The sequence below is a fragment of the Aquarana catesbeiana genome, linkage group LG09 (assembly GCF_042186555.1).
Source record: "Aquarana catesbeiana isolate 2022-GZ linkage group LG09, ASM4218655v1, whole genome shotgun sequence".
Classification (NCBI taxonomy): domain Eukaryota; kingdom Metazoa; phylum Chordata; class Amphibia; order Anura; family Ranidae; genus Aquarana; species Aquarana catesbeiana.
Genome location: NC_133332.1, coordinates 290,011,721 through 290,037,466, shown reverse-complemented (window position 1 = coordinate 290,037,466; position 25,746 = coordinate 290,011,721). Strand labels below are relative to the sequence as shown.

The window sequence follows — 25,746 nt, the reverse complement described above, 5'->3', positions numbered from 1 at the left end:
TTGTAGACACTTTTTTTTTATAACTTTTGCACAAACCAATCAATATACGCTAATTGTAGCAGAATACATATTGGCCTAAATTTATGAAGAAATTTGATTTTTTTTATTGGATATGTTTTATAACAGAAAGTAAAAAAATAATGTTTTTTTTTCAAAATTGATGTTCTTTTTTTGTTTATAGCACAGAAAAAACATAGGCGGTGATCAAATACCACCAAAGGAAAGCTCTATTTGTGGGGGAAAAAATGACCTAAATTTTATGTACAGCGCTGCACGACTGCGCAATTGTCAGTTAAATTAACGCAGTGCCGTATCTCAAAAAATGGCCTGGTCATGAAGGGGGGGGTAATTATTCTGGGGGTCTAGTGGATATAAAGCATGCAATGCCCATCTTTACAGTAAACACTAATGTATAGTGAATGACTACATGAGTCAGGTGCTTGTAAAGGTACAAGGTTCACCTGATCAAAAGGTGAACCTTGGTATGGCTTATCTGTTGTGTTTTCAGGAGTCATTCCGATCAGGTGTTTTTTTGTTTAACCTTGTTTTATCATTTACAAACCCTGAAAGGCGTTTAGCATGGGGGGCGGATAAAAAAACTCCAAAACTAAAACAGAAAAAAATGGCTTTTGCTTATTCCGACTGCTTTCCTCGTACAGTGGATTACATGTCGAAACATTTTTTTTGATCCAAACAATATGTATTAGTAACCCAAAGTAAATCTTCACATTCTTTCCTGGGTATGATTGGTTGTTGTAGGCTGCCACACTTTGTGCATGATGCATGATCATTGTTGCAAACCCGATATTGTCTTGTAAAAGTAGCGATATCACAGCCTGTGCAGAGAGCAGAGCTGTAGAAGGGGCCCAGTAGGGGCCCAGTAGGCTCCACCCACTACAGGCTGCCTGCAGAAAACAACAGGAGGGGCGGAGACAAGACCATTCACTCTGCACAAGGGTAGAGTACAGCAGTGAGCAGTCTTTACTATAGGAAGCTCCTACACACTGGATTACTGCACAGATTTGGAGGATAAACACCCCACGCACACAAGTGGAAAAATACACGATAAATGTAATTGTCCAATATTTGCTTGTCTTGAAGTTCAGCTTTAACTATTGATACAGCTTCATTACCAGGCTACTTTTCAGTGCTAGGATAGTTTGACTGTCAGTTACTTGGTCATACAGCATTGTAGCCAAATTAAAGTGGTTATAAAGCCTTAAAGAGGAAGTAAACCCTGGTGGGTTTTACATCCTCTTTAGTTCCCTGCAAAGATAAAGCATAATGGGCTTCTATGCATCGCATAGTAGCCCATTATGTGTCACTTACCTGACACAGGAGCCTGCAATGTCACCGATGTCCCCATGAGCAGCGAGCGTCCATCTTCAACCCCTCTTCCTTCCGGGGCCGCGAACTCCGGCTCTGTGACTGGCTGGAGTCTTATGCACGCGGGAGACGCCAGTCACGGCATGATCCCTATTGGAAAGGGCACATGGTGCCCTTTCTAAAGTGCGCATGCGCCGTAGACATCGGCGCTCAGCTTTTTTGTAAATATCTCCTAAACCGTGGAGGTTTAAGAGATATTTCAAGCACCTATAGGTAAGCCTTAAACACTTCAGCCCCAGAAGATTTGGCTGCTGAATGACCTGGCCATTTTTTGAGATTCGGCACTGCGTCGCTTTAACTGACAATTGCGCGGTCGGGCGACGTTGCACCCAAACAAAATTGACATCCTTTTTTCCCCACAAACAGAGCTTTCTTTTGGTGATATTTGATCACCTCTGCGGATTTTATTTTTGTGCTATAAACAAAAAAAGAGCAACAATTGCATGAAAAAAAACCCAATATTTTGTACTTTTTGCTATAATAAATATCCCCATTTTTTTTTTTTTAAAAAAAGCTAATTTTTTCTCAGTTTAGGCAGATATGTATTCTTCTACATATTTTTGGTAAAAAAAAAAAAAAAAAAAAAAAAAAATCGCAATAAGCTTATATTGATTGGTTTCCGCAAAAGTTATAGCATCTACAAAATAGGGGATAGATTTATAGCATTGTATTATTATTTTTTTTTACTAGTAATGCCGGCGATTTGCGATTTTTATTGGGACTGCGACATTAATGGCGGACACATATTTGGGACCATTGGCATTTATACAGCGATCAGTGCTATAAAAATGCACTGATTACTGTAAGAATGTCACTGGCAGGGGAGGGTTTAACACTAGGGGGCGATCAAGTGGTTAACTATGTTCTCTAGTACAGTGGTCTCCAACCTTTTTGGCACCGGGGACCGGCTGCGTGGAAGCAAATTGTGCCAAGGACCGGGGGGGGGGGGGGGGGGGGGATGTCACGATTTTTCGCGGGCAATGGCTAGTGTTAGCGCTTCAATCATCTCGGCACCATGCTTGATATGGTGTCAGGGTGATTGAACGGCATTATTTCTATTATTACATTGAACTAATAAATGAAATAGTTCAACTCACCATAATGTAGAATCAGAGGGAGCAGTGAGTGCTTCACCTGCCACTGTCGCCTGCTACCAGATGTGGATAGTCACTTGCCACGTTGCCTGTCACCAGATGCGGAATGTCACTTGCCACATCACCTGCCACAAGATGTGGATTGTCACTTGCCACGTTGCCTGTCACCAGATGCGGAGTGAGTGAAGCACCCCTTGTGGTCTGTTAGGCAGACAGCTGAGGAGGTGGACTACAAGTCCCAGCACACCCCACCTGTACTCCCCTTTCTGCCATCCCTGGTTAGCTGGCAATCAGCACTGCTGAACAGAATCTGTTTTCACACAGCGAGGAACATGAGAGCGGTGATACAGGGCGGGCAGTATGAGATGATGTCATCTCTCTGCTCCCGCCGCACCTCCGACACTGACACAGAGCACTGGCTTTGAGGGCGGAAGAACGGTGATGCGGGGGCAGAGAGAGATATCATCTCTGCTTGTCCGCCCACTCGCTTCTTCCATCCACCCAGCGCTGTCTCTTACTGGCGGCCCAGCTGCAGAAGCGCTATGGCCCGGTAGTGGGCCAGGGACCGGGGGTTGACGACCCCTGCTCTAGTACGTGTTTCCAACTGAAGGGGGAGGGGACTGACTAGAGGAAGTGACGGATCGTGGTTCCTAGCTAATAGGAACACACGATCTGTCACTCCTCTCAGAACAGGGAAAAGTGTTTACACACACTCATCCCTGTTCCGTCTCTCGTGCTCACGATCGCTCGTGGTCGGCAGACATCCCGACTGTCGGCCACGCGCGTCGGCACCCCCGCTGTGCAGCAGGCACGCGCACCTGCTATCCCGATCCCGCAAGCCGACGTATAGCTATGACGGCTCGCGGGATCGTGCCGACCTGCCGCAGTAAAATGATGGCGGCTGGTCGGCAAGCAGTTAATATAAGGCTTACCTGTGGGTAAAAGTGGTTGTACAGGGTGTACAACCACTTTAAGACCAGGCCTCTTTTTTTAGATGTGTTGTTTACAAGTTAAAAACAGTTTTTTATGCTAGAAAATTACTTAGAACCCCCAAACATTATACATTTTTTTCCTAACACCCTAGAGAATAAAATGGCGGTAGTTGCAATACTTTCTGTCACACCGTATTTGTGCAGAGGTCTTGCAAGCGCACTTTAAAAAAAAAAACTTTTTTGAATTAAAAAAAAATAAGACAACAGTAAAGTTAGCCCAATTTTTTTTTTTTATACTGTGAAAGATAATGTTACGCCGAGTAAATTCATACCCAACATGTCACGCTTCAAAATTGCGCCCACTTGTGGAATGGCGACAAACTTTTACCCTTAAAAATCTCCATAGGCGACATTTAAAAAATTCTACCGGTTGCATGTTTTCCATTACAGAGGAGGTCTATGACTAGAATTATTGCTCTCACTCTAACGATCACGCCGATACCTCACGTGTGTGGTTTGAACACCGTTTTCATATGTGTACGCTACTCAAGTATGTGTTCGCTTCTGCACGCGAGCTCGGCGGAACGGGGCGTGTTTAAAAAAAAAAATTTTTCCCTTCTTATTTATTGTGCATTAAAGGAGAACTCCAGGTGGAACCGCGGTCACATGTCTAAATGCAAAAGTTTACTCTGCCAGTTTATGCTGCTACAGATGTTGGTTTACTAGTTTGATTGTTGCCAACGTTTTACTTCACTTACCTTCCATGAGAGAAATGCCACTACACTCTTCAGGTTTCAATGTTTTGAAATCAAGGAAGACAGCCACAGTTTAGAAGCCCTTATTTTGTATACTTGTTAAGGGTCAGCGACTAAGTACTGACGCCAGAGGCAGCCAGGCAACTAGTATGTCCAGCAGGAGTGATCAGCCATGACAGCCCCCATATTTTTCTCATGACAAGTTTATTATAATGGCTGTGTGAAGTGTGAGCCCTTATCTGAAACTGTCCAGGCTCCAAACAGACTGGCTGTTAGAAGAAGTGCTGCTAAACATTGATATTTTGTTTCATATGTATAATGGCAGCACCACTCTAACAACCAGCCTCAACATGGACTACAAGGTTTAGACTTCACTAAGGGCTTGCTCATATGTATGGCTATACTACCACCCAACTGAAATGCGACCTGCAGTGGATTGTTTTTCAGACGGCATTTGACAGGTGGTTAGGATGTGATATCTAGTCTCCTCACCGCCTGCTTTAACCCTCAAAATGGCAACCCACTGAGCCGCAACCGCAGATATATCGCGCTGTTTTGGCACAGCCTCATTCACTTGAATGGGAAAAAATTTAATGTAATTTCATCTTTTCTGTGGCAAGTGTACAGCCAGAAGAGGCAGCATGCCCTAGTTTAGGTGCGTAGTCAAGGCAGTAAAACCATAGCTCAACCACCTGCTTTTACCAGCCAGCCCCATGAACGAGCCTGAATTAACATAAAATGTTACCTTTCTGAACAACACTAAACAATAGCTAGGATGCTATTGCTGAACTTTTTTCATCATTCCAGTTGCTTGGCCATCATGCTAATCCAAAGACTCCAGTGCTTTCTGAGTCACTGACTTGTAAATCAGGTCCCACAAAATCAGAAGAAGTTGTGACTTTCCTCTAACTTCACCAGCTGCATGCTTGTTCCAGACCAGTGACTCAAATTGTATTGGAGGTAAGAGGTTAGCTTCTGTATTTCTCACAGTATAGGTTTCAGTTAAAGTGTTACTAAACCCAGGACCCTGCATCCACAGTACACAGAACATGCAATTATTTCAGTAAATATAAACGGCTAAATACCTTTTCTCATCAGCAGTATATAGCAGTCTTGTGACTTCTATCAGTGTCTGGTTAAAGCTTGTAGGATTGTCCTATGAGACTGCATGACCCTTGACCCTCTGTCTGGACAGTGCTGATTGACCCTGTGCTGATCATATGCACCCTCCCAAGAAGAGAAAAACTCTAGCTATACACGCCAATCTGAGAAAATGCCCCCAGGGAGATGGATTGGGGACTGTGGATGAAGGGGAGGATCAGAGAAAACAGGATCAGACAGCCTTTTTGCACAATGCAGAGAATTAACCCCTTAGGTTCCACAGTGAGTATAACAAGCATGCTTTACTGCATATACAGACTGAATTTACTGTTGTGGGCTTAGTAACACTTTAATGAAGAATTTGACAGTAAAGTGGTTTTAGCAGACACCATGTTTGTGCTCCCAGAGCAGCAGAATTAGAATGCAGATAAATGTATGCAACACACTACGCCATAAAAATAGTTTAAATATTGTACACAAAGTCACTAGAGACTAATTGAGAAAAAAATGCATGTGCAAAATATAACCGATGTAGCTCTAAAACTGAAAAATGTGCAGGCAGTATACTTAAATAGGCATAATGGGTCTGCAATGATCTATTAGGGTGCCTGCTTTCACTGTACATGACAAGACATTCTCAAAACACACACAGGACACGCTATGACTTTACTTCTGTTTAATTTCCACGTAGCAAAAAAAAAGAAAAGCAAAAAGAAAAAGGGAAAAAAAAGTCTTTCACCATACCCCGTTTACAAAACAATTGTATATATAAAAAACAGCCACCCCACCCTCAGTGCATAGAGCCTAATGCACGCATAGCTTTGGCTTTAGGAGTATGACATGGCAATAACTTAGGAATGGTGGGTCAAGACACAAAACTAAGCACCCAAGGGAGCTGATCGAGCTTGTTACCCAAATACAGTTTTAACAAAATTGCCTGTGGTCAATTAACTTTAACGTGGTTGTAAACCCTTTACAACCACTTTATACTACAGGCAAGCCTATAATTAGCCTTACCTGTAGCTACACTGGATATCTCCTAAACCTGCACAGTTTAGGAGATATCCCTGTATTTGCATGTGCTGACATCATCGGCACACGCGCACTTAAGCACTTAACGGCACGTATGTGCTGTTGCTTCAGTTGCACTGTGCAGTTACCGGCGGCTCCTGTGCGCATGTGCGGGAGTGACGTCATCGCGGCTCCAGCCAATTACATCGCTGGAACAGCGATACCCAGAAGGACCCCCCCCCCCCCCCGGGGAGATGACAGCCGCTGGAGCGGTGAACGAAGACCGCTGCGGGGCCTCGATCTCAGGTAAGTAATTCATAATGAGCTAGTATGCTATGCATACTAGCTCATTATGCCTTTATCTTGCAGTTTTGTTTTTTTTTTTCTTTTTTTTTTTTTTTTTCTTAAACGGGTTTACAATCACTTTAAGACTTAGAAAACATGAGAGTAATACAGGAACTACAATTGCTCCCGCCTTCTGAAAATTTTGATTGCCTGGCTGTCAAGATATTGAAGAAAGATTGGCAAGACAAGCAGGCAACCAGCATTTTCATAGGGGGCCAGCAATGGCACACCATATTTCTCTCAGAACAGCTTCCTATTAGAGGCGTGTTAACCAAGTTACAGATTCCCCTTTCTTTCAGTTTCTGAAAAAAGGATCAAGTAAAAAGGTATCAATGGAGGACTTGCACCTATTTTAAGAAAGAACTAAGGGGCAAGTTAGGCCTGTTTCACACAGGCTTCAGCTTGTATAAGAGCAGTGTGGACAGCAACTTTCATCAAGCGTTGGCGTTGAAGTATTTAAAAAGTACCATTCAGCTCCGTAAATGTTGAACCTAGATGCTAATGGTAGTGCTGCACCACTTTAAGCAAGCTGCTAGCAGGCTTCAGCACATCAGCTTGTTCAAAGCAAGCTGAAGCCTACTAGCAGCTTGAACAAAGCAGCAATCAGCACTCCTATTAGGATCCGGGGTGGATAAAAAAAAAACGTTGATTTTTTTATTTTTATCAATTTTTTTTAATAAAATGCTTTTGTAGTAAAAATCTATCTGAAAATAGTTTTCTATTTAAGATACATTAATAATTTAATCTATTCAGCATGAAATGGAGCTTAGTTATGTAGCATGAGGCTGTATATTCTGCAATATTTAGATTTTTGGTAAACCAATTCAATGAATCCAAGCTCTGCAAGCTGACATAACATGCACTGCATTGGACTGACAATTTCACACTACCAGCAAGAAGTCCTTACATTTAAAGAGCACCTGTCATTTCTGATCCATCATGGCAGCGCCTGTTAGCGGGCATCCACTCACCTGCTGCCGCCACGTCCCTCACCTTGTTGTGTCACTGCCACATCACCAGCCGTCCCATTAAGGTGAATACCACTGTCGATGAGTCAACAGCGGGTCAGAGGAGGAACAGCTGTGGGACAGAGATGACAGTTGCTCTTTTGAAATCACGATTTAAATCGACTTGATTTAAATCAAATCCACCCTGTTGTTAGGTTCTATGTACAAACTGGAGCAGAATGGTACATTAAAAGCTTCAATAAAGCTTGCTGAAAGCTCTGCAAATGCTTTTCAAAGCTGTGCACACTGCTCTTATACAAGCCAGTGTGAAACACGGCAGCTCCAGTATTATAAATGTTAAACACAGATCCTAATAGGAGTGTTGATTGCCATTTTAAACAAGCTGCTAGCAGGCCTCAGCACTTCTTGAAGATTGTTGAATGTCAGCTAAAGCCTAGTAGCAGCTTGCCTAAAGTGTCAATCAGCACCTCCCATTAGGATAGTGTTAAACATTCACAAACTGGAGCTGAATGATACCCACTGCTCTTATACAAGCTGAATCTCATATGAAACAGGCCTTAGAGAAACCTGCACTTGGGTACAGCAACTATTTGACAACTAAGACAGACAGTGAACATAACATGCCAAACAAATTACTTTTACTGGTTATCCTGTTCCACTATGCCTGTACAGAATTTCATGTTATCGGTTTTATCTAGTAAAGCATTCAGCTTTAGTTTCCAACTTAGAGCAACTTTCAATACAGCCATCTAAAGCAGAAAAAAATAAATGAAAAATTTAAATATCAGGTCATAAAGGTGGGTACCAGCTCTAGTTATTTCTTGGTACATTGGCTATATGACTCCTTTTCCGTTATTTGTGAAGTTCCAATGTTAAAGCATACCTGTGTTTGTAAAAAACATGTAGACTGCCACTGCTGACCTTAACACACACCCCCAAAAAAAATGATAGCTCTCTGGCAGCCAGGACTGCAATACATTCACTGACCCAGATCTACCATGCATTTTAGGAGTGGAGCTCCACCCAAAAGGGGACGTTCCCTGCTCCTCTTGAACAACTGGCACTTTGAGGAGCAGGGTGGGGGCAGGTACCCAATTTTGACAGGTACCTGCTTCCCACTTCCGTTCCGAGCACCGCGGTGCTCCGAAACAGAAGTTTTTCTCCCTCCCCACTGCAGTCTTCTGGGATACTGACAGGTCCCAGAAAACTGCATCCACCACTCACAATGCATAGCGTAACTCACACGTGCGCAGTGGGCACCCGGCTGTGAAGCCGCAAGAGGTCACAATCAGGTGCCCATGGTGAAGATGCCAGCGCAATTAATAACATAGCTATGTATTGTAAGTTAATACACAATATTTTATGATGTTGTATTTCTTTCTGAGATTTGTGAAATAAAAAATATTTAAAGAGGAAGATGCCGGGGACCGAAGACAGCGCGTGAGACCGACTGGGGTGAGCACACCGCTGGATCATGGGACAGGTGAGTGGCTATTTTTTAAAGTCAGCTGCTACAGGTTTTTGTAGCTGCGGACTTATTTTTTTCACAGGTGGCTGGAACTCTGCTTTAAGCTGGCCTTATACTGTTAGAATTCAGAGGAATTAGCCAAAACTCTAACAGTGGGTGGACTTGCCAGCTCAACAAGTTGATTACTTAAACTTATAGGGAAGGTACTGGGACAAATAGTCAGCCAATCAACACAGGTGCTCACAGCTGTCAGCATACAACATGATGATGGGGGGGGGGGGGGGGGATTTGTCCATCCGCACCATTAGTGTTGATGGAAGAACCCGTTAAATTGTATTTTTGTTCAGCCTGAGTGAAAAAAAAGATCTATTAGTGCAAGACCAGCTTTATTATTAGTTTGACTTTGTTTGCTGCATGTCTATTTTAGATAAGTAGCTGCAAGTATTGAAGTAACAGGATCAGCATGACTGCCAACCTATCAGCATTTTCATTAGTAGGTCAGCAGTAGCATCCCTCAATTGTCTCACAACACAATTTTTCTTTTTTTTTTTAGTTTACAAAATAATTCTACAAATTGTAGCACACCCAATGGCAACAAGCAAAGTTTAAACTTTTCTAATTGAGCTAAAACACACATTTGATGTATTCATACTGCAGAGGCATAGTGGAAAGGAACAGAAAACACCATTATTATTCTTAGAAATAAATATTACTTGTACAAACATGCTGGACTTGTTCAGTAATGTTTAAGATGATTTGTAGCTTATCCAGGCAGGGGTATTTTTCTGACGCTCATTAGAAGTGGCTTGGATAAGCTACAAAAAAAAAAAACCCACCTTCAACATTACAGAACAAGGCCAGTTGAATGTAACCAACTACTGTTAGATACACAATGACCTGGATAAATGTAAACCTTAACAGACTATTTATAATATTATATTGCTGTCCTGCCTTACAATCAAATTTTGGCAAAAATAAAATAAAAAAAGGACGTTTTTTTTTTTTTTTGGAATGTTAGAAAAGCAACATAAACAGAAAGAATGGAAAATATTATGAACTGTACTCAAAAAAAAAAAAAAAAAAAAAAAAAAAAAAGGAGTATGAGCGGAAAGTCCACATTTGCAGCATGTAAACGGTTTTAATCTTAGTTGGCATAGTCCTCATCCAGAACTTCATTTGCAGTCTTTAAACTTTCGGTAGGCAAAGTGTAACAGGACCAACAGTAACATCTCCGAAGTTCCACTCAGAGCCACCAAAAATGGCGCCTGTGAAGAAAGATCAGCCTCAACACGATGGAAGGAGAGCTGGAGAACAGCCAAGGCCAAAAGGCTGTTCTGTACCCCAACTTCAATACTAACCGTCCTACGTTGGGGGACGGGTAAACGCAGAATGTACGCAAGTAGATATCCAATCAGGAGTCCCACCAGTGGCACGCTGACCCCAGCTACCACCAGTATGGGTTGCACTTTGCTTAGCAGTGAGGACCCCATCTGATAGGCCATGACCAACCCCCCAATCATTAGCACAACACTGAAAGGCTTTATAACCATCAGGAGGAGGCGGGACACTTGGGGAAAGCGCCATTTGATGACCATTCCTGTGGAAATTGGCACAGCTATAAAAAGCAGTGTAGCTAAAATCTTCAGAAAAGGAATGTGCAATGTCTGATGTACACCAAGGAACCGTCCATATAGCGACGATGAAAGAGGCATAAGTCCCACAGCTGCTACTGTGGAAACCAATGTCATAGATATGGCCACAGTGACATCTCCACCCAATAGGAGACTGTATAGATACCCACCACCGCCTCCTGGAGAGGAACAGGTGACCACCAGGCCCAGCGCCAGAGGCAGAGAGAGTCCCAAAAGCAATGAGAGGATGTATGCATATAGAGGCATCAGAACAAACTGCCCCACAATGCCTAGCAGAACCGGGTGAGGGCGCTTTAATAGGCTTTTTAAAACCTCAAGGTCCACTTTACATCCAAAGGCACATTTGTTGATGAAGATGAGGGGCAGCAGCGCATAGAGAAGAGGACTCTTAGAAAAGTGGCTTGCAGCAAATCCTGTATTTTCTTGAGCTTCATCGTTGGCAATAACATGAATCAAAAAGTCATCCCGCTCTTCAATTACAGAATCAAGGAGGTGCAGTCTAAGGTGAAGAGGTGCCGTGCCAGGCATGCCTGACCAGATATGTGCCAGGAACTTGCCTGGTAGTCCTTCAGAACCACGACTCACGTTGAGAACCTGCAGCACTGAGGTGTCTAAGGACTTCACGCTAAGGTCAAAAGTGGGAGCTGCAGCTCCAGTGCTGATGACAATGACACCCTTACTATGCTCCGGAAAGTCAAACTCCAGGCAACAACCATCTCCGATTTGCAGAAATCCTGGTGCGGAAGGAGTAGGTGGTGAGACTGATAAGGATCTAAAGCTAGGAGGGACAGATGTGATTAGATGTGATGAGTTCAAGGGTTGCCCAGCACTAGGGAAAAAGGAATCCGATACTTGCTCAGAACCATTGACAGGGAGAGAGGATGTGGTGGACAGCACAAAACCAAAAAAAAACAACACAAAATACTGCATTGTGCATGACGGGGGGGGTAGGGCTCAGTCCACACTGTCACACTCCATAAGTGCTTGGCCTATCACCTCACAGATAATGATCCTGGCAACATCATTCAGAGCTATTGTTGGAATGTCATTCTCTCACCCAGACGGCAACCCAACCTTTGGGAGTTTCTACGATTATGTCACGGTTTGTCAAGCATGTGGGTGCGGGGGTCATGTGGTACATTCAGGAAGTCTCCTGGGGACTTCCTTTCTCCCTTCTGCCTGCCCACTGCTTCTCTTGATGCCAGGTGTCAATTGTACTGGTTGTCTTCAGCTCTGTACCCCTTGCTCTGTGAAAAGTGTGCCACCTCAACCGGTGTCTCTTGGCTCTCAGGAGCTTTTAGGGCCCCACGGTATGTCTCTCGTATGTTGGAGGGTGTTCTGCATCTCAGAAGTTGTAGGTTATTGTACTGTAGGAGGTTGCAGGCTGACTGTCCCCTGTGCGACAGAGGTTACACGCTGTCTGTAGGTCAAAGGTTGCAGGCTGTTGGTCTCTCCTGTATGTCACAGATTGCGGGGTGTCTCTCTCCTTCGGTATGTCGGAGATTGTGGGGTGTCTCTCTCCTGTATGTTACAGATTACAGGGTGTCTATCAGAGATTGCGGGGTGTCTCTCCTGTACGTCACAGATTGCGGGGTGTCTCTCCTGTATGTTAGATTACGGGGGGGTGTCTATCAGAGATTGCGGGGTGTCTCTCCTGTACGTCACAGATTGCGGGGTGTCTATCAGAGATTGTGGGGTGTCTCTCCTGTATGTTAGATTACGGGGGTGTCTATCGGAGATTGCGGGGTGTCTCTCCTGTATGTTAGATTACGGGGGGTGTCTATCGGAGATTGCGGGGTGTCTATCGGAGATTGCGGGGTGTCTCTCACAGGCTGAAGGCCAGTTCTCAGTCTGTAGAACTTCTGGGTGACAGGAGTGTGTCTTCCTCAGTGTCTGGAGGCTGTCTGTCTGTATGTCTCTCTCTGCTGGCTGGTTGTTGCTTCCTCTCAGACTGACTCTCTCTGTTGCAGGCTGTAGCACAGGGTGTAGGTCAGGGAATGTCTCTCAAGGTGCAGGACAATATCTCTGGTTCCTCCTGCACACAGGCTGTCTCTCCTCACACACAGGGTTCAAGTTGTCCGCTCTTTCCTCTGTCACAGGTGTTCTCTCCTCTCACAGTGTGCAGGATATTTGTGTCCTCCCCTCTGTTCGTGCACACTGCCAGCTCGCTCCTCTTTCGCTCAGTCACGGCGTTGAACAGTCGCCACACAGCAGCTGATCTCCAGTACAACAGACTCGGCTTTCCTGGCTATCACGTGACCCTCCCAGAGCCACCCCCGGCTCACTTCCGGATTCCAGGCGTGTCAGTGCGCAGAGCGCACCGGGAGTTGTAGTTCTCTGCTGCATGACGTCATGTTCCTTTTAGGGGATTCCGGAAGTAGAACATTGTAGGCTACTGTACAGCATTGATCGCAGCTTTTGCAGAAATATAATTTGCATGATCCCAGGAGCAGCTATTTGGTTGCTGGTACACTGTAGGACACCACTTTTGATCTTTAAGCACTTCAACCCCGGAAGATTTGGCTGCTCAATGACCAGGCGTTTTTTTTGCGATTCGGCGCTGCGGCGCTGTAACTGACAATTGCACGGTCGTGCGACGTTGCACCCAAACAAAATTGATGTCCTTTTTTCCCCACAAGTAGAGCTTTCTTTTGGTGGTATTTGATCACCTCTGCGGATTTTATTTTTTGCACTATAAACAAAAGAAGTGTGACAATTTTGAAAAAAACACAATGGGTTTGTTTTTGCTAAAGGCAAATCCACTCTTCACTACAAGTACAGTCGCTGTAGATCTGAGGGGAAGCTCTGCTGATTTTATCATCCAATCATGTGCAAGCAAAAATGCTGTTTTTTATTTTCTTTGCATGTTCTACAGCGACTGCACTTCCAAGTGCACTTGTAGTGCAAAGTGGAGTTGCCTTTCGTAAATAACCCCCAATATCTTTTACTTTTTGTTATAATAAATATCCCACATTTTTTTCAAAAAAAATTTTTCCCTCAGTTTAGGCCGATATGTATTCTTCTACATATATTTGATAAAAAAACCTCGCAATAAGCGTATATTGATTGGTTTGCGCAAAAGTTATAGCATCTACAAAATAGGGGATAGATTTACGGCATTTTTTATTATTATTTTTTTTTTTCTTTACTAGTAATGGCGGTGATCTGCAATCTTTATTAGGACTGCAATATTGCAAATTGGACACTGTTGACACATTTTTGGGACCATTGACAATTATACAGCGATCAGTGCTATAAACATGATTACTGTGTAAATATCACTGGCAGGGAAGGGGTTAGCACTAGGGGGCAATCAAGGGGTTAAATGTGTTCCCTAGGTGTGTTCTAACTGTAGGGGGGATGGGACTGTCTAGGAGGAGAGAGATCGGTGTTTATACTTAGTATGAACATATGATCTGTCTCTACTCCCATAAAAGAACCGTTTACACACGCAGATTCCGGTTCTCGCTCTGTCATGAGCGATCGCGGGTGCTCGGCGGTCATCGCGCCAGCCGGCCACACGCTGCGCATGCATGCCCCTAGTGGTCAAAAGGAACAGTGACGTAAGGTAACGTCGATTTACTCAGCTGAGCCAACCTGTCACAGTAAAACTGCGGCAGCTGGTCCGGAAGTGGTTAAATAGTCACTTTTATTTATCTTATTTTTTTTACTTTAACTGCTTGCTGTCCAGGTCAATGTTGATATTTCTCTCATACATGTTAAAATCAGCTTTGTTTTTGTTTTTTGCCCCAAACATGATACATTTTCTGTAAGCAAAGGCCCTGTAAAATAATATGGTGGCTGTTGCAAATTTTTTATGTTGCACAATATTTGTGCAGCAGTTTATTAAATGGAAATTTTCAGTAGAAAATACACTTAAGTTAATGTTAGTGCACACAAACACACTAAAAATACCCAATTTTTAAAGAAAAATATAAAATAAAACGTTGCGCCAAGTATATATGTACCAAACATGTCAATATTTAAAATTTCCATAAGGGGCGCTTTTGAAGCGATTATAGGTTACCAGTTTAGAGTTAAACGTGAGCTCTGGAGCTAGAATTATTGTTCTCACGCTGACTTTCATGGTGATACCTCACATGTGTGGTGCAATCACCATCAACACGAGCACGCCAGTCCGATGTGTGCGTTTGTGCGTGAGCACAGGAGGGCAGGGTGCTTCAAAATGTTTTTATTTTATTTAAATTTTCTCCATTCTACTATATTGCTATCATAAGGAATGGACAACATCCCTTGTGATAGCTTGGGCAGTGACAGGCCTTCTTTATTGAGAGATCTGGCTTCCATAAGACCCTTGATCCCTCCTCTGCCCTTCCAGGCAGACGATCAAACACAGATCAATTTGATCGGCTGCCTCCCTGGCCGATACCAACCGGGCAAACAAAGAACCGAAACCGGAAGTGACAAAATCCTTATCGCTTCTGGCTTTCTTAGTCATGGAGGAGGGGGAAGAGTGGATGTTCCTGCTTCTCCTCCAACCATATACAGTGGCCCACCCTGGTAGAATGGGAGAGCCCAGGAACAATGGCAGGAGGGGCCCCTTCTAAGCGCTGTGATTGGTTGACTGTATAACCGCTCAGACCAGTTTTACCTGAAAGCTTATCACTGGCTGAAAGTTTTGACAACAGGTTCAAGATTGCAGCAGCAGCCAGGATCCTGGTATAACCATTTGATCTTGAGACCACGTATATGCATTCTCAGGACAGCAAATGGTTAAAGGACAACAATTGTCAACATAATTAGACTCTGATAACTAAAAGCATTTATTACGTGTATTCTAGCCCTTTTTATAATTTTGAATAGACTAGGGAAGAGTTGAAATGTTGGTTGTTTTCTTTTTTTCATTTTAAATTCCTTTCCCCGTTATGAACATTTTCCCTCACTTCCTGTTCTTGTGACACCTGTGCGGTAAACAGCGAGGTGCAATTGTCAATATACAGGAAAGAACAGGCAGCAGTGAACATTGTCAGACTTCTGGTGCCCAACACAGGTCCTTCCTCCCCCCTCTTGGGCAGACCGCTGAGTGTTGATCACATAAGCAAAGGAGCGAGGGCTCCATGTAAACAAAGGCTGCCAATGGTGACCTGCACACTGGCTGCTGAAGTGTTGGCCACATCCAAGGGATTGGGTTCAAATGTACTAAAGGGAAGAGACTGCCAATCTGAGCGCCCATCTGGGGAGGATGATCCTGCAAACACTTTCAGTCCTGCCCTTTTGGAAATGGCATGCTGAAGGGTTTAAACTATTGATGACCACATAAAATATATGTGCAGCAACAGGGAGGGGGTGCTATGATGCTCATGTGCCGCACATATGTGCCCATGAGGACCAAGGCTTCAGTACTGAGAACTGCCTCAATCAGATTTCCTTACATTGCTCCACATAGCATTTGAAAATGCCACTTCATTTCCACCTTAAGTGGATCCCATATTCCCCTCCTCCACATTTTTACAATGAAACTCTAGCAAAAAGCAAAAAAAAACAAACATCTGTCAACCTTTTCCCTGCCAGAAGACACAATGGGTCACCTTAAGATCACCTCCCTAAACGTGCGTGGCCTTAACATACCGGAGAAGCGCTCGCAGCTACTGGCTGACCTACGTAGGGGCAAAACACATGTAGCTTTTCTGCAGGAGACGCACTTCCGTGCAGGTTCTATACCTAGGCTGACTAATGGGGCCTTTCCTGTAGCATACCACAGTGTCTCTCCGATCTCCAAGTCGAAAGGGGTCAGCATCATTTTGGCCGGGTCGGTTCCATGGGTGTTTGAGGCACAGCGGACAGACGAGCAGGGTCGCTTTCTTCTCCTAAAGGGAAGGGTGTCTGATGTGCAGGTCACATTCGCAAATGTCTACTTCCCTAATGTGAATCACCCTCAGTTTTTGCGCAAGCTCGTCTCTGAGCTCTTGGAGTTCTCAGAGGGGATGCTTATCTTTGGCGGAGACCTTAATTTCGCCATGGATCCGGCCTTAGACGTCTCACGTGGAGCCTCACACATGTCCTACTCTCGTCTGAGGCGCCTTAAGGCGGACCTCCAAACCCTACACCTAGTTGACCCGTGGCGGTTGCTTCACAACCAAGACAGAGACTATACATTTTACTCCCAGGTGCACCACACCTACTCACGGTTAGACTATCTGCTGTTGTCACATAAGGATCTTGACAAAGTGGTATCATCGACCATAGATGTCATATCCTTCTCTGATCATGCACCAGTTCACCTAACTCTTCAATTGGGGTCAATGAATAGGTCTCCCCCATCATGGCGACTGAATGAAGCACTGCTTCAATCAGAGGAAACCCGTTCGGAGATAATGAATGCATTGCGGGAGTACTTCGCTGTCAATGAGGGGTCAGTTCCCAACCCCCTTGTGGTCTGGTAAGCCCACAAGACGGTTGTGAGAGGTGCACTGATCAAAATAGGAACCCGCCTCAAGCGAGATAGACTGAAACGCACAGAGGAACTCCTAGCATCTATTCGCAAACTAGAGAGTATACATAAAGCTAGTCTTGCCCGCGCAACCTTCCGTGATCTACAGAAGGCCCGTGAGGAACTCTGTACACTGTTGATCCATAAGACCAAACAGAAACTAGCGTGGGCACGCCGTACTATGTTCGAGTTCTCGAACAAACCCGGATCACTCCTGGCCAGAGCCCTTTAGGGCCCTCGCACGAAAACATATATCCCCCACATACAGTCATCCACGGGACGGAAGCTAAATACCTCTTCAGACATGGCAGAGGAGTTCCGCTCCTTCTATACAGGCCTCTATAATTTAGAGAGTACACAACCTATGGACCCCCCTTTGGAGGGCAGGCATTCCCCCCAAATATATGTAGCTGCCTCAGGCATGCCATCATTACCAGAGGATGTAAGGGAGGAGCTGGAGGAACCCCTGACGGTTGAAGAACTGGGTGTGGCACTGGCCGCCTCGAAACCGAAAAAGGCCCCTGGCCCTGACGGTCTAACCCCAGTGTACTACAAAACCTTTTTCGACATACTGTCGAAACCTTTGGTTTCTGCTCTTAACACCCTTACGGAGGGGAACGTCTTCCCAATAGACACCCTAAGGGCATATATCTCCCTCATTCCGAAAGAGGGTAAAGACCCGTCACTTTGTGGGAGCTATCGTCCAATTGCACTCTTGAATTCGGATCTTAAACTCTTTGCCAAGATCTTAGCTAATAGGCTGCTTCCCCACATACCGAGTCTGATTCACAGAGACCAGGCAGGCTTTGTGCCGCTACGTGAACCAAGAGACAACACTATCCGAGTTATTAACCTGATACATGCGGCAAAGACCACCAAAAAGGCTCTTCTCCTGCTGTCAACCGACGCGGAGAAAGCCTTTGATCGCGTCGACTGGTCCTTTATCCGGGCAACTCTAGAGCACATAGGTCTTCGCTCATACATGTTGCAATGGATACTCTCCTTGTATACTCACCCCACTGCATCGGTTAGGGTAAATGAGACGAGATCGGACTTTTTTGATATCCGAAATGGTACCCGACAGGGATGCCCCCTTTCTCCTCTGATCTTTATCCTATCCCTGGAACCCCTGCTGTGCACAATAAGGGCGAACTCTGACATTGTAGGTTACCCGAAACCCTCAGGATCCCATAAGGTGGCCGCCTTTGCAGACGACCTCATCTTCTTTCTAACGGAACCACTTTCTTCTCTCCCCAACCTGCTACAGTCCCTTCAAGAATACGGCACTCTCCCCTCGTTTCAGATCAATTTAACCAAATCCTCCATTCTTAACATAACGGTAGAAACAGGAATTGTCCAACGTTTACGTTCGTCCTTTCCACTGAGATGGGCACCCAAGCTTATACGATACTTGGGAGTAGACATCACATCAGATCCAGCGGAATTGTACTCGGCCAATTTTGCCCCACTACTTTTACGCCTTAAAACTGACCTCCTACATTGGCATTCCCTGACGCTGACATGGTTCGGCAGATGTAGTGCCCTTAAGATGACTCTACTGCCAAGGGTGTTATACCTGCTTCAGGCACTCCCCATCCGATTGCCTCCAGTGTTTTTCAAACGTATTGACTCCATGTTCCGGGCCTTTGTCTGGTCCCACCGCAAACCACGAGTCCGACTCCAACTTCTTCATCTGGCGAAAAGTAGGGGTGGGGTGGGCCTACCGGACATTAAGGCTTATTACAGAGCAGTCCACCTAACTAGGTTGGTGGATTGGCACTGTCATGCGGAGGCGAAACACTGGGTCGCAATGGAGGAGGAAGACTCCGGGGGTTCGGCCAAGAGTTGGCCCTGGATTACAACACCACTGCCCAAGGGAATCGCAGAACACCCCACTCTAGGCAACACCTTAACGGTGGTCAGAGATGCTTTTCGGCGTTCGTCAGTGTCCCCGCAGCCGTCCCCCATGGTGCCGATTCTAGGTAATCCGGAATTCCCACCTGGAATGCAGAGCCCACAATTTAAGCGACTCGCAATAGGCACCAGGCTGTGTTTGCACGATTTCCTGGAGCCCAATGGCCAACTTTTCTTAAATGCCGGGACATTGGTGACAGACCCTCCCCTAGATTTCTGGAGCTGCTTACAGCTACGGAATTTTTTACGCAGCTGTTTACGGAAACCAGGCATTACCCGCAAACTAACTGAACTGGAGATCATTTGCCATTGTGGGGAACCGATACGACACTGCCTCTCGCTGATATACTCGTCCCTAACCCAACCAGAGGAAGGGTACGTACCCCTGTTTCTCACTAAATGGGAGGGGGAACTTGGAATCCAATTCACTGATGTGCAGAGACAAAAAATTCTTTACTTTGCCCAGAAATCCTCAATTGCGACTAGGGTTCAAGAAACTTGTTACAAAATCATGACACGCTGGTACAGGGTCTCAGCTATTTTACATCGCTTCTTCCCTCAAGTACCCAGCCTCTGTTGGCGCTGTGGTGCTGAGGAGGGGATGATGTTACACATCTTCTGGTCATGCCCCAAACTTTCCCCTTTTTGGCTTGGGGTTGCCCGCACAATTGGACACCTCACAGGTGTTTCCCTGGAGGGGAACCCTGCAGCCTGTCTGCTCCATCTGTCAGAACAACCCATTAAAAAATATAAGACCTCTCTCACCATCCAACTTCTGAATGCTGCAAAGGCATGCATTCCCCTGTGTTGGAAATCGGAGAGACCACCGGCGAAATCCTTGTGTTTCACTAAAGTAAACGAATTAAGGGATATGGAGGATCTTACGGTCACCCTACAAAATAGGGAGGAGACCTTTCGGGAAACCTGGAGACCCTGGCAGCACTTTATATACACGGAAGCCTATCTTCAGGAAATGGCGCAATCTAGCTAACTGAATGAACCTGCTCCACACCTCAGGCAGAGGTCAATACACCTCATATTTCATATTTTCATACTTTCTGTACTTCTTCTCTTTCTCTCTAATATCTTAACCTCCCAGCTTCTACTCCCCTTTCTGTTTCCTCTCCCTTCCTTGCCATCCCTCCCCCTCCTATCCTGGTTATACCTCTCTCCTACCCTCGGGGATACTAGTCTCTGTATAACGCATCCCCATGCATGGGTTTCTCTAGGGCCAGATACAAAGAAAATCAACTACCTTCTCATTGGTCCCATGTCTGGGCTTCATAGCTTTTTAGATCCCCACCTTTACCATCCTTACGGGAAAACATAATTTATCACTGAGTGAGGCAATCTAACATTCAAGGAAGTCAGGATTTAATCAAGCAACTATGATCCCAGAGCACCTCTAAGGTCCCATACTTAGGCAGTAGTGTTATGTTGGGGTACAATTCCCACAAACTGTGATTATGGTGCTAATTTAAGTAATCAGATATATTGACCCGGTTGTTTCTGATATCTCGGGCTGCAAACTTATTTCTGTATTTTATACGCTTGATTCTGACATTGTTTTATAAATGAATATGTAACTGGTTGTACCTACTCAGTGTGAAAATAAAGGAATTAAAAAAAAAAAAAACAAACAAAACAAAAGAAAAAAAAAAAATCTTTCTTGTTTTTGAAGAGGAATGGTTAGAACCTCTGTCAGCTTTTTATTGTTGTCTGTGTCTCCATCATCAGGGTTATCCCTCACTTCCTGTGTGGTCACTGTTGCAGGAAGTGAAAGCAAAGCTGGCCAGACACCAGTAGAGTTTTTGTTCAAATTTTTTAATTTTAAAAGCGTTTGTTTGATTTTCTAATCGTGCAGAAAATATGACATCTGTTTTCGACCACAGAGAAAATTTGAAGGAGCTGAACGGAAATTTTTTCTCGTACATGGAAATTTCTAACGGTGAATGTGTTTTTTGTTCAGGAAATGACATTTATTTCTAAATCAAATGTTAAAAGCAAACAAAATCTTAAAATACTTTCAAACGACATTTGCCCAATCATTGGAGGTTCCATTCACACTCTGCGATCTGAAATCGCAGGTAGAGTTGCCACGATTCTGCCCCCAATTCCAAATTGCACAGCAACTGCTGCAAAACACGTGACGTGAGTTTGGGCGCCATTCATTCTAAATGGCACCTCACCTACGCGGTACGATTTTGTCGCGAATGTCGTGCAACAGAATCGCTCGGCAAAATGTGCCTTTAAAAAATGCATGAAGCTTGTCTTCCAAATAGGAGCAGGAGCTTCTTTTGGGTGACAAACATGCATTCAAACAAATAAGCTGTCCTACGCGGAATCGTGCTTTAAAAATAGCGAGCGTTAACGCTTGTTCCCAACACATGCCTGAATGTATGAAAAATAATCCTAGGAAAATCTACTAGTGTATGGTCAGCTTAAATCTCACTAAGGCCCCACTCACACTGGGAGCCCTCTCTACCACACCTCTGAAAGGCGATCCACCATGGAATGCTTTTTACAGGGCGGTAGAATAGCAGCCATTAGGCATTCAGCAGGTGATACGGTCAGCTCCTGGATGCCTTATTTTTTTTTACTTGGATTTTATTTTTTATCAAAATAGGGATTTTCTATGTAAATACTGCACTACAACTGTTTGGCTCCTGGTTGCAGTGCGGCCCCAATTACCTGCATGTTGGTGGCGGTAACACTTGCTGAAAGCAACATGCTGTATACATTTTGCCGCAATATGTGGCTACAGCATGATATAACAACTCCAGCCGTCATTGCTCAGTTTAGGTGGTCAGTCATTGGGGTGGGGGAAAGGGGGGGGGGCTTTAAAAATGCAGGTCAACCACCTGTTTTTAATACCCCAGCCGCCCATGTGAACAAGGTTTAACAAGGCCATAGTAAGTGAGGGGAGATTTCTCTTGCCTTTGATGGCAGTAAAATCCCAACAGGGGTCCTAACCCCCCCCCCCCCACTACAAAATGACAAAACTTCTGGTGGAGTTGCACTATTTTAGAATCTAAATGAAAAGCAGAATTGCCTTTGTTTTCATTCATATGGAGAAATGTTGTAGGACAGGTCGGTTTGTTGAGCACCAAGTCTGGTAACTGTTGACAGGCGAAGTTTGTATTGGAGATGGAATCAGCCAGCGCCACGCAGTCGTGAATAGTGCTGGGGGAGAAATATTTCCACCTCGCAAAGAATTTGTAAAGTTCAAAGAGGAAATGATGAGGGGAGGGGGACAGATATTTCACCCTTGCCCTAGGGAATATTGCCTGGCTTGCTAAGCTGCAGCTGTATGCAGCTGTATGCAGGGTGTGCATAGTTTGATATGTGGACTGTACTTATACTCTCATGTTCATTAACTGCCAGAGGGTTTAGTGCTGTTCTTTGTAGGATGGAACACATCATCTAGATCAGGGAGCTCCAAACTTTTCAGTAGCAGGGCCACATCGTATAGTTTACAAATATTCACAGGCTGAAATTTTTTTTTTTTAATAAATTGATCAATAATAAATGAATGAATATGTTTTACTTTGATCTTTTTGAAATCCACAGGATATGATTTAGAACAATGGTCTCAAAATTGCGGCCCTTTGCTTGCTTTTATCTGGCCTTTGGGGCATGGTTTAATTTTTGACATCAACAAAGGGGCATAGTTTCTCCCAATGACACCAATCATGGGGCACAATTCCTCCCAATGACACCAACGATGGGGTACAGTTCCTCCCAATGACACCACCAATGGGGCCCAATGACACCAACAGTGGGGCACGTGTCCTCCCAATGACACCAGCGATGGGGCACGATTCCTCCCAAAGACACCAACGATGGGGCACGATTCCTCCCAATGGCACCAACGATGGGGCACGATTCCTCCCAATGACACCAACGATGGGGCACGATTCCTCCCAGTGACACCAACGATGGGGCACGATTCCTCCCAATGACACCAGCAATGGGGCACGATTCCTCCCAATGACACCAACGATGGGGCACAATTCCTCCCAATGACTCCAATGAAGGGGCACAGTTCATCCCAATGACACCCACGAAGGGGCACAGTTCCCCCCAATGACACCCACGAAGGGGCACAGTTCCTCCCAATGACACCCACGAAGGGGCACAGTTCCTCCCAATGACAACTCTCTAGCTGCATGTAATGTGAAGTCATTAATTCACAAAGATCCTCAAATATCACAACAAAGACTCTAAAATCCGGTTAAGTCAGTTTGTAACCGTTTATCAGCAACACTCTGTACCATGTGATTAGCTGTGGCCAATAGTAAACACTAAATGAATGAATCAATTTAATTCAGTAAAAACAGTTGCTTATAACAGCGGAATTCACTGGTATAAGCAATCATAATGTGAAAAAAATCCTGATCACTTCCCCAGAGTAGTAGTGTTACTATTGTAACACTGTATTGCTCTGGTCACTGTGAGTTAAAGAAATTGCTACTTTTTTTTTTTTTTACATATTGTCACCAGTCAGTGCCTCTGATCACCGCCACACCAGTTGTATGATGACATCTTACTGCACTGGTGACAGTATGTAACAAAAATTAAAAATTTTGAAAAATATATTTTTTTTAATTTCTCATACATACATACATACATACATACACACACACACACACACACACACACACACCATAGTTTGTGGACTCTGTAACTTTCCTACAAACTAAACAATATGCACTGATTTGGGTTATTTATACCAAAGAAATATAGCAAAATACATTTTGAACAGGAACTAAGAAGAATGCATTTTTTTCCCCAAAAAAAATTCTGTCTTTTTTGTTTATTTAGCAAAAAATAAAAACCCAGTGGTGATTAAATATCACCAAAAGAAAGCTCTATATGTGTGAAAAAAATGATAAAAATGTAACTTGGGTACAGTGTTGCACAACCGCGCTATTGTCATTCAAAGTGCGACAGCGCTAAAAGCTGAAAATTGACCTGGGCAGGAAGGGGGTAAAAGTACCGGTGTTGAAGTGGTTAACACTTGAACTGTGCACATTTCCCACTGCACTTATGGCCACTAGAGACGTGGACATAGGTGCACAGCTCACTTGGATGATGCTGCCAAAGACATAGTATGAGTGTGAAACAATGGTTTGAGCTGGCATCAAGAGAGGAGAGGGCAATGCAGAAGGAGTGGGCATTGCATCCTGTGGTCCCAATAAAGGAGTGCACATGGTAGGCGGACAATGCTTCTGGTAGTTGCGGAGAACAATCTTTGCACTGACAGCCTGAGACAGAAAGTGCATTGTAGAGTAACAATGCTGGCAGAATCTCCAGATACTAGAAAATGTTGAAACATTTCACAATAATTGTTTTGATTTGCAGAAATGCGCACAGTGATACATGAAGCAAGACAGAATATTAGCTTTAGGGTTTACATATAGTGCCTTGAAAAAGTATTTATACCCATTGAAATCTTCCACATTTTGTCATGTTACAACTAAAAAACATAAATGTATTTTATTGGGATTTTATGTGATAGACCAACACAAAATGGCACTTAATTGTGACATGTTTGCCCATTCTTCTTTGCAAAATAGCTCAAGCTCTGTCAGATTGGATAAAGAGCGTCTGTGAACGGCAATTTTCAAGTCTTGTCACAGATTCTCAGTTGGATTTAGGTCTGGACTTTGACAGGGCCATTCTAACACATGAATATGCTTTGATCAAAACCATTCCATTGTAGCTCTGGCTGTATGTTTAGGGTCGTTGTCCTGCTGGAAGGTGAACCTTCACCCCAGTCTCACGTCTTTTGCAGACCCTAACAGGTTTTCTTCTAAGATTGCCCTGTATTTGGCTCCATCCATCCTCCCATCAACTCTAACCAGCTTCCCTGTTCCACACTTAGCCTTTTGCTTTTAGGCCAGAAAGTTAAATTTTGGTCTCATTTGACTAGAGCACCTTCTTCCACATGTTTGCTGTCCCCCCCACATGGCTTCTCACAAACTGCAAATAGGACTTCTTATGGCTTTCTTTCAACAATGGCTTTCTTCTTCCCACTCTTTCATAAAGGCCAGCTTTGTGGAGTGCACAACTAAAATAGTTGTCCTGTGGACAGATTCTCCCACCTGAGCTGTGGATCTCTGCAGTAGCGTGATCATGCGTCCCGGATTGCGGAGTCCCGGGCACCTTCATTCCGGGACAATACAGTGTCCCAGAATGAAATTGACACGGCCGATGCAGCCGTTCACGATTCTGTGGCCATGTCTGCCTGTCTCCTCTTCCGGCTCTCCCACCCCACCAACAATTTCAGCCTATCAGCACAGAGCAAGGGGGCGGGAGAAGCTGAAGATCTGCACAGACAGCGGATTAGGCAGAGTCTTTTCATAACAGCTTCTCCCGCCCCCTGCTCTGCTCTGCTGATAGACAGGGTTGTCTTTGCCCTCAAGGTAGTAGAGGGTGATTGGTTGGAGGAGCGGGGCTGGAAATGGGGTAGTAGTAAGGTGGATGGAAGTGTAGGTTGGGGATAACGGTGCTGGCTCCCTGTCAGGCGTGCAGTGTACGACTGATCCCGGTGAACGGTGCTCTGGCACTGCTCGTCTCTCATGACTGAAATGGGGGCGGGGCACTGCCTGTGTCTGTGCCCCCGAGTCCCTCCCATGCTTCCCAGTCCTCGGGTCCCTCCTCGGT

At 44.6% G+C, this 25,746-nt stretch overlaps 1 protein-coding gene across 1 annotated transcript; it reads right to left on the bottom strand.

Moving 5' to 3' along the window:
- Positions 1 to 5,929: 5,929 nt before the first annotated feature.
- Positions 5,930 to 13,026, bottom strand: SLC10A3 (solute carrier family 10 member 3). Its single transcript, XM_073600402.1, has 2 exons — positions 7,218 to 13,026; positions 5,930 to 7,156 (listed from the first exon to the last, which is right to left on the bottom strand). The coding sequence occupies exon 1, from the start codon at positions 11,640 to 11,642 to the stop codon at positions 10,233 to 10,235; it is 1,410 nt and encodes a 469-aa protein (XP_073456503.1). The 5' UTR covers positions 11,643 to 13,026; the 3' UTR covers positions 5,930 to 7,156; positions 7,218 to 10,232.
- Between the last annotated feature and the right edge of the window lie 12,720 nt (positions 13,027 to 25,746).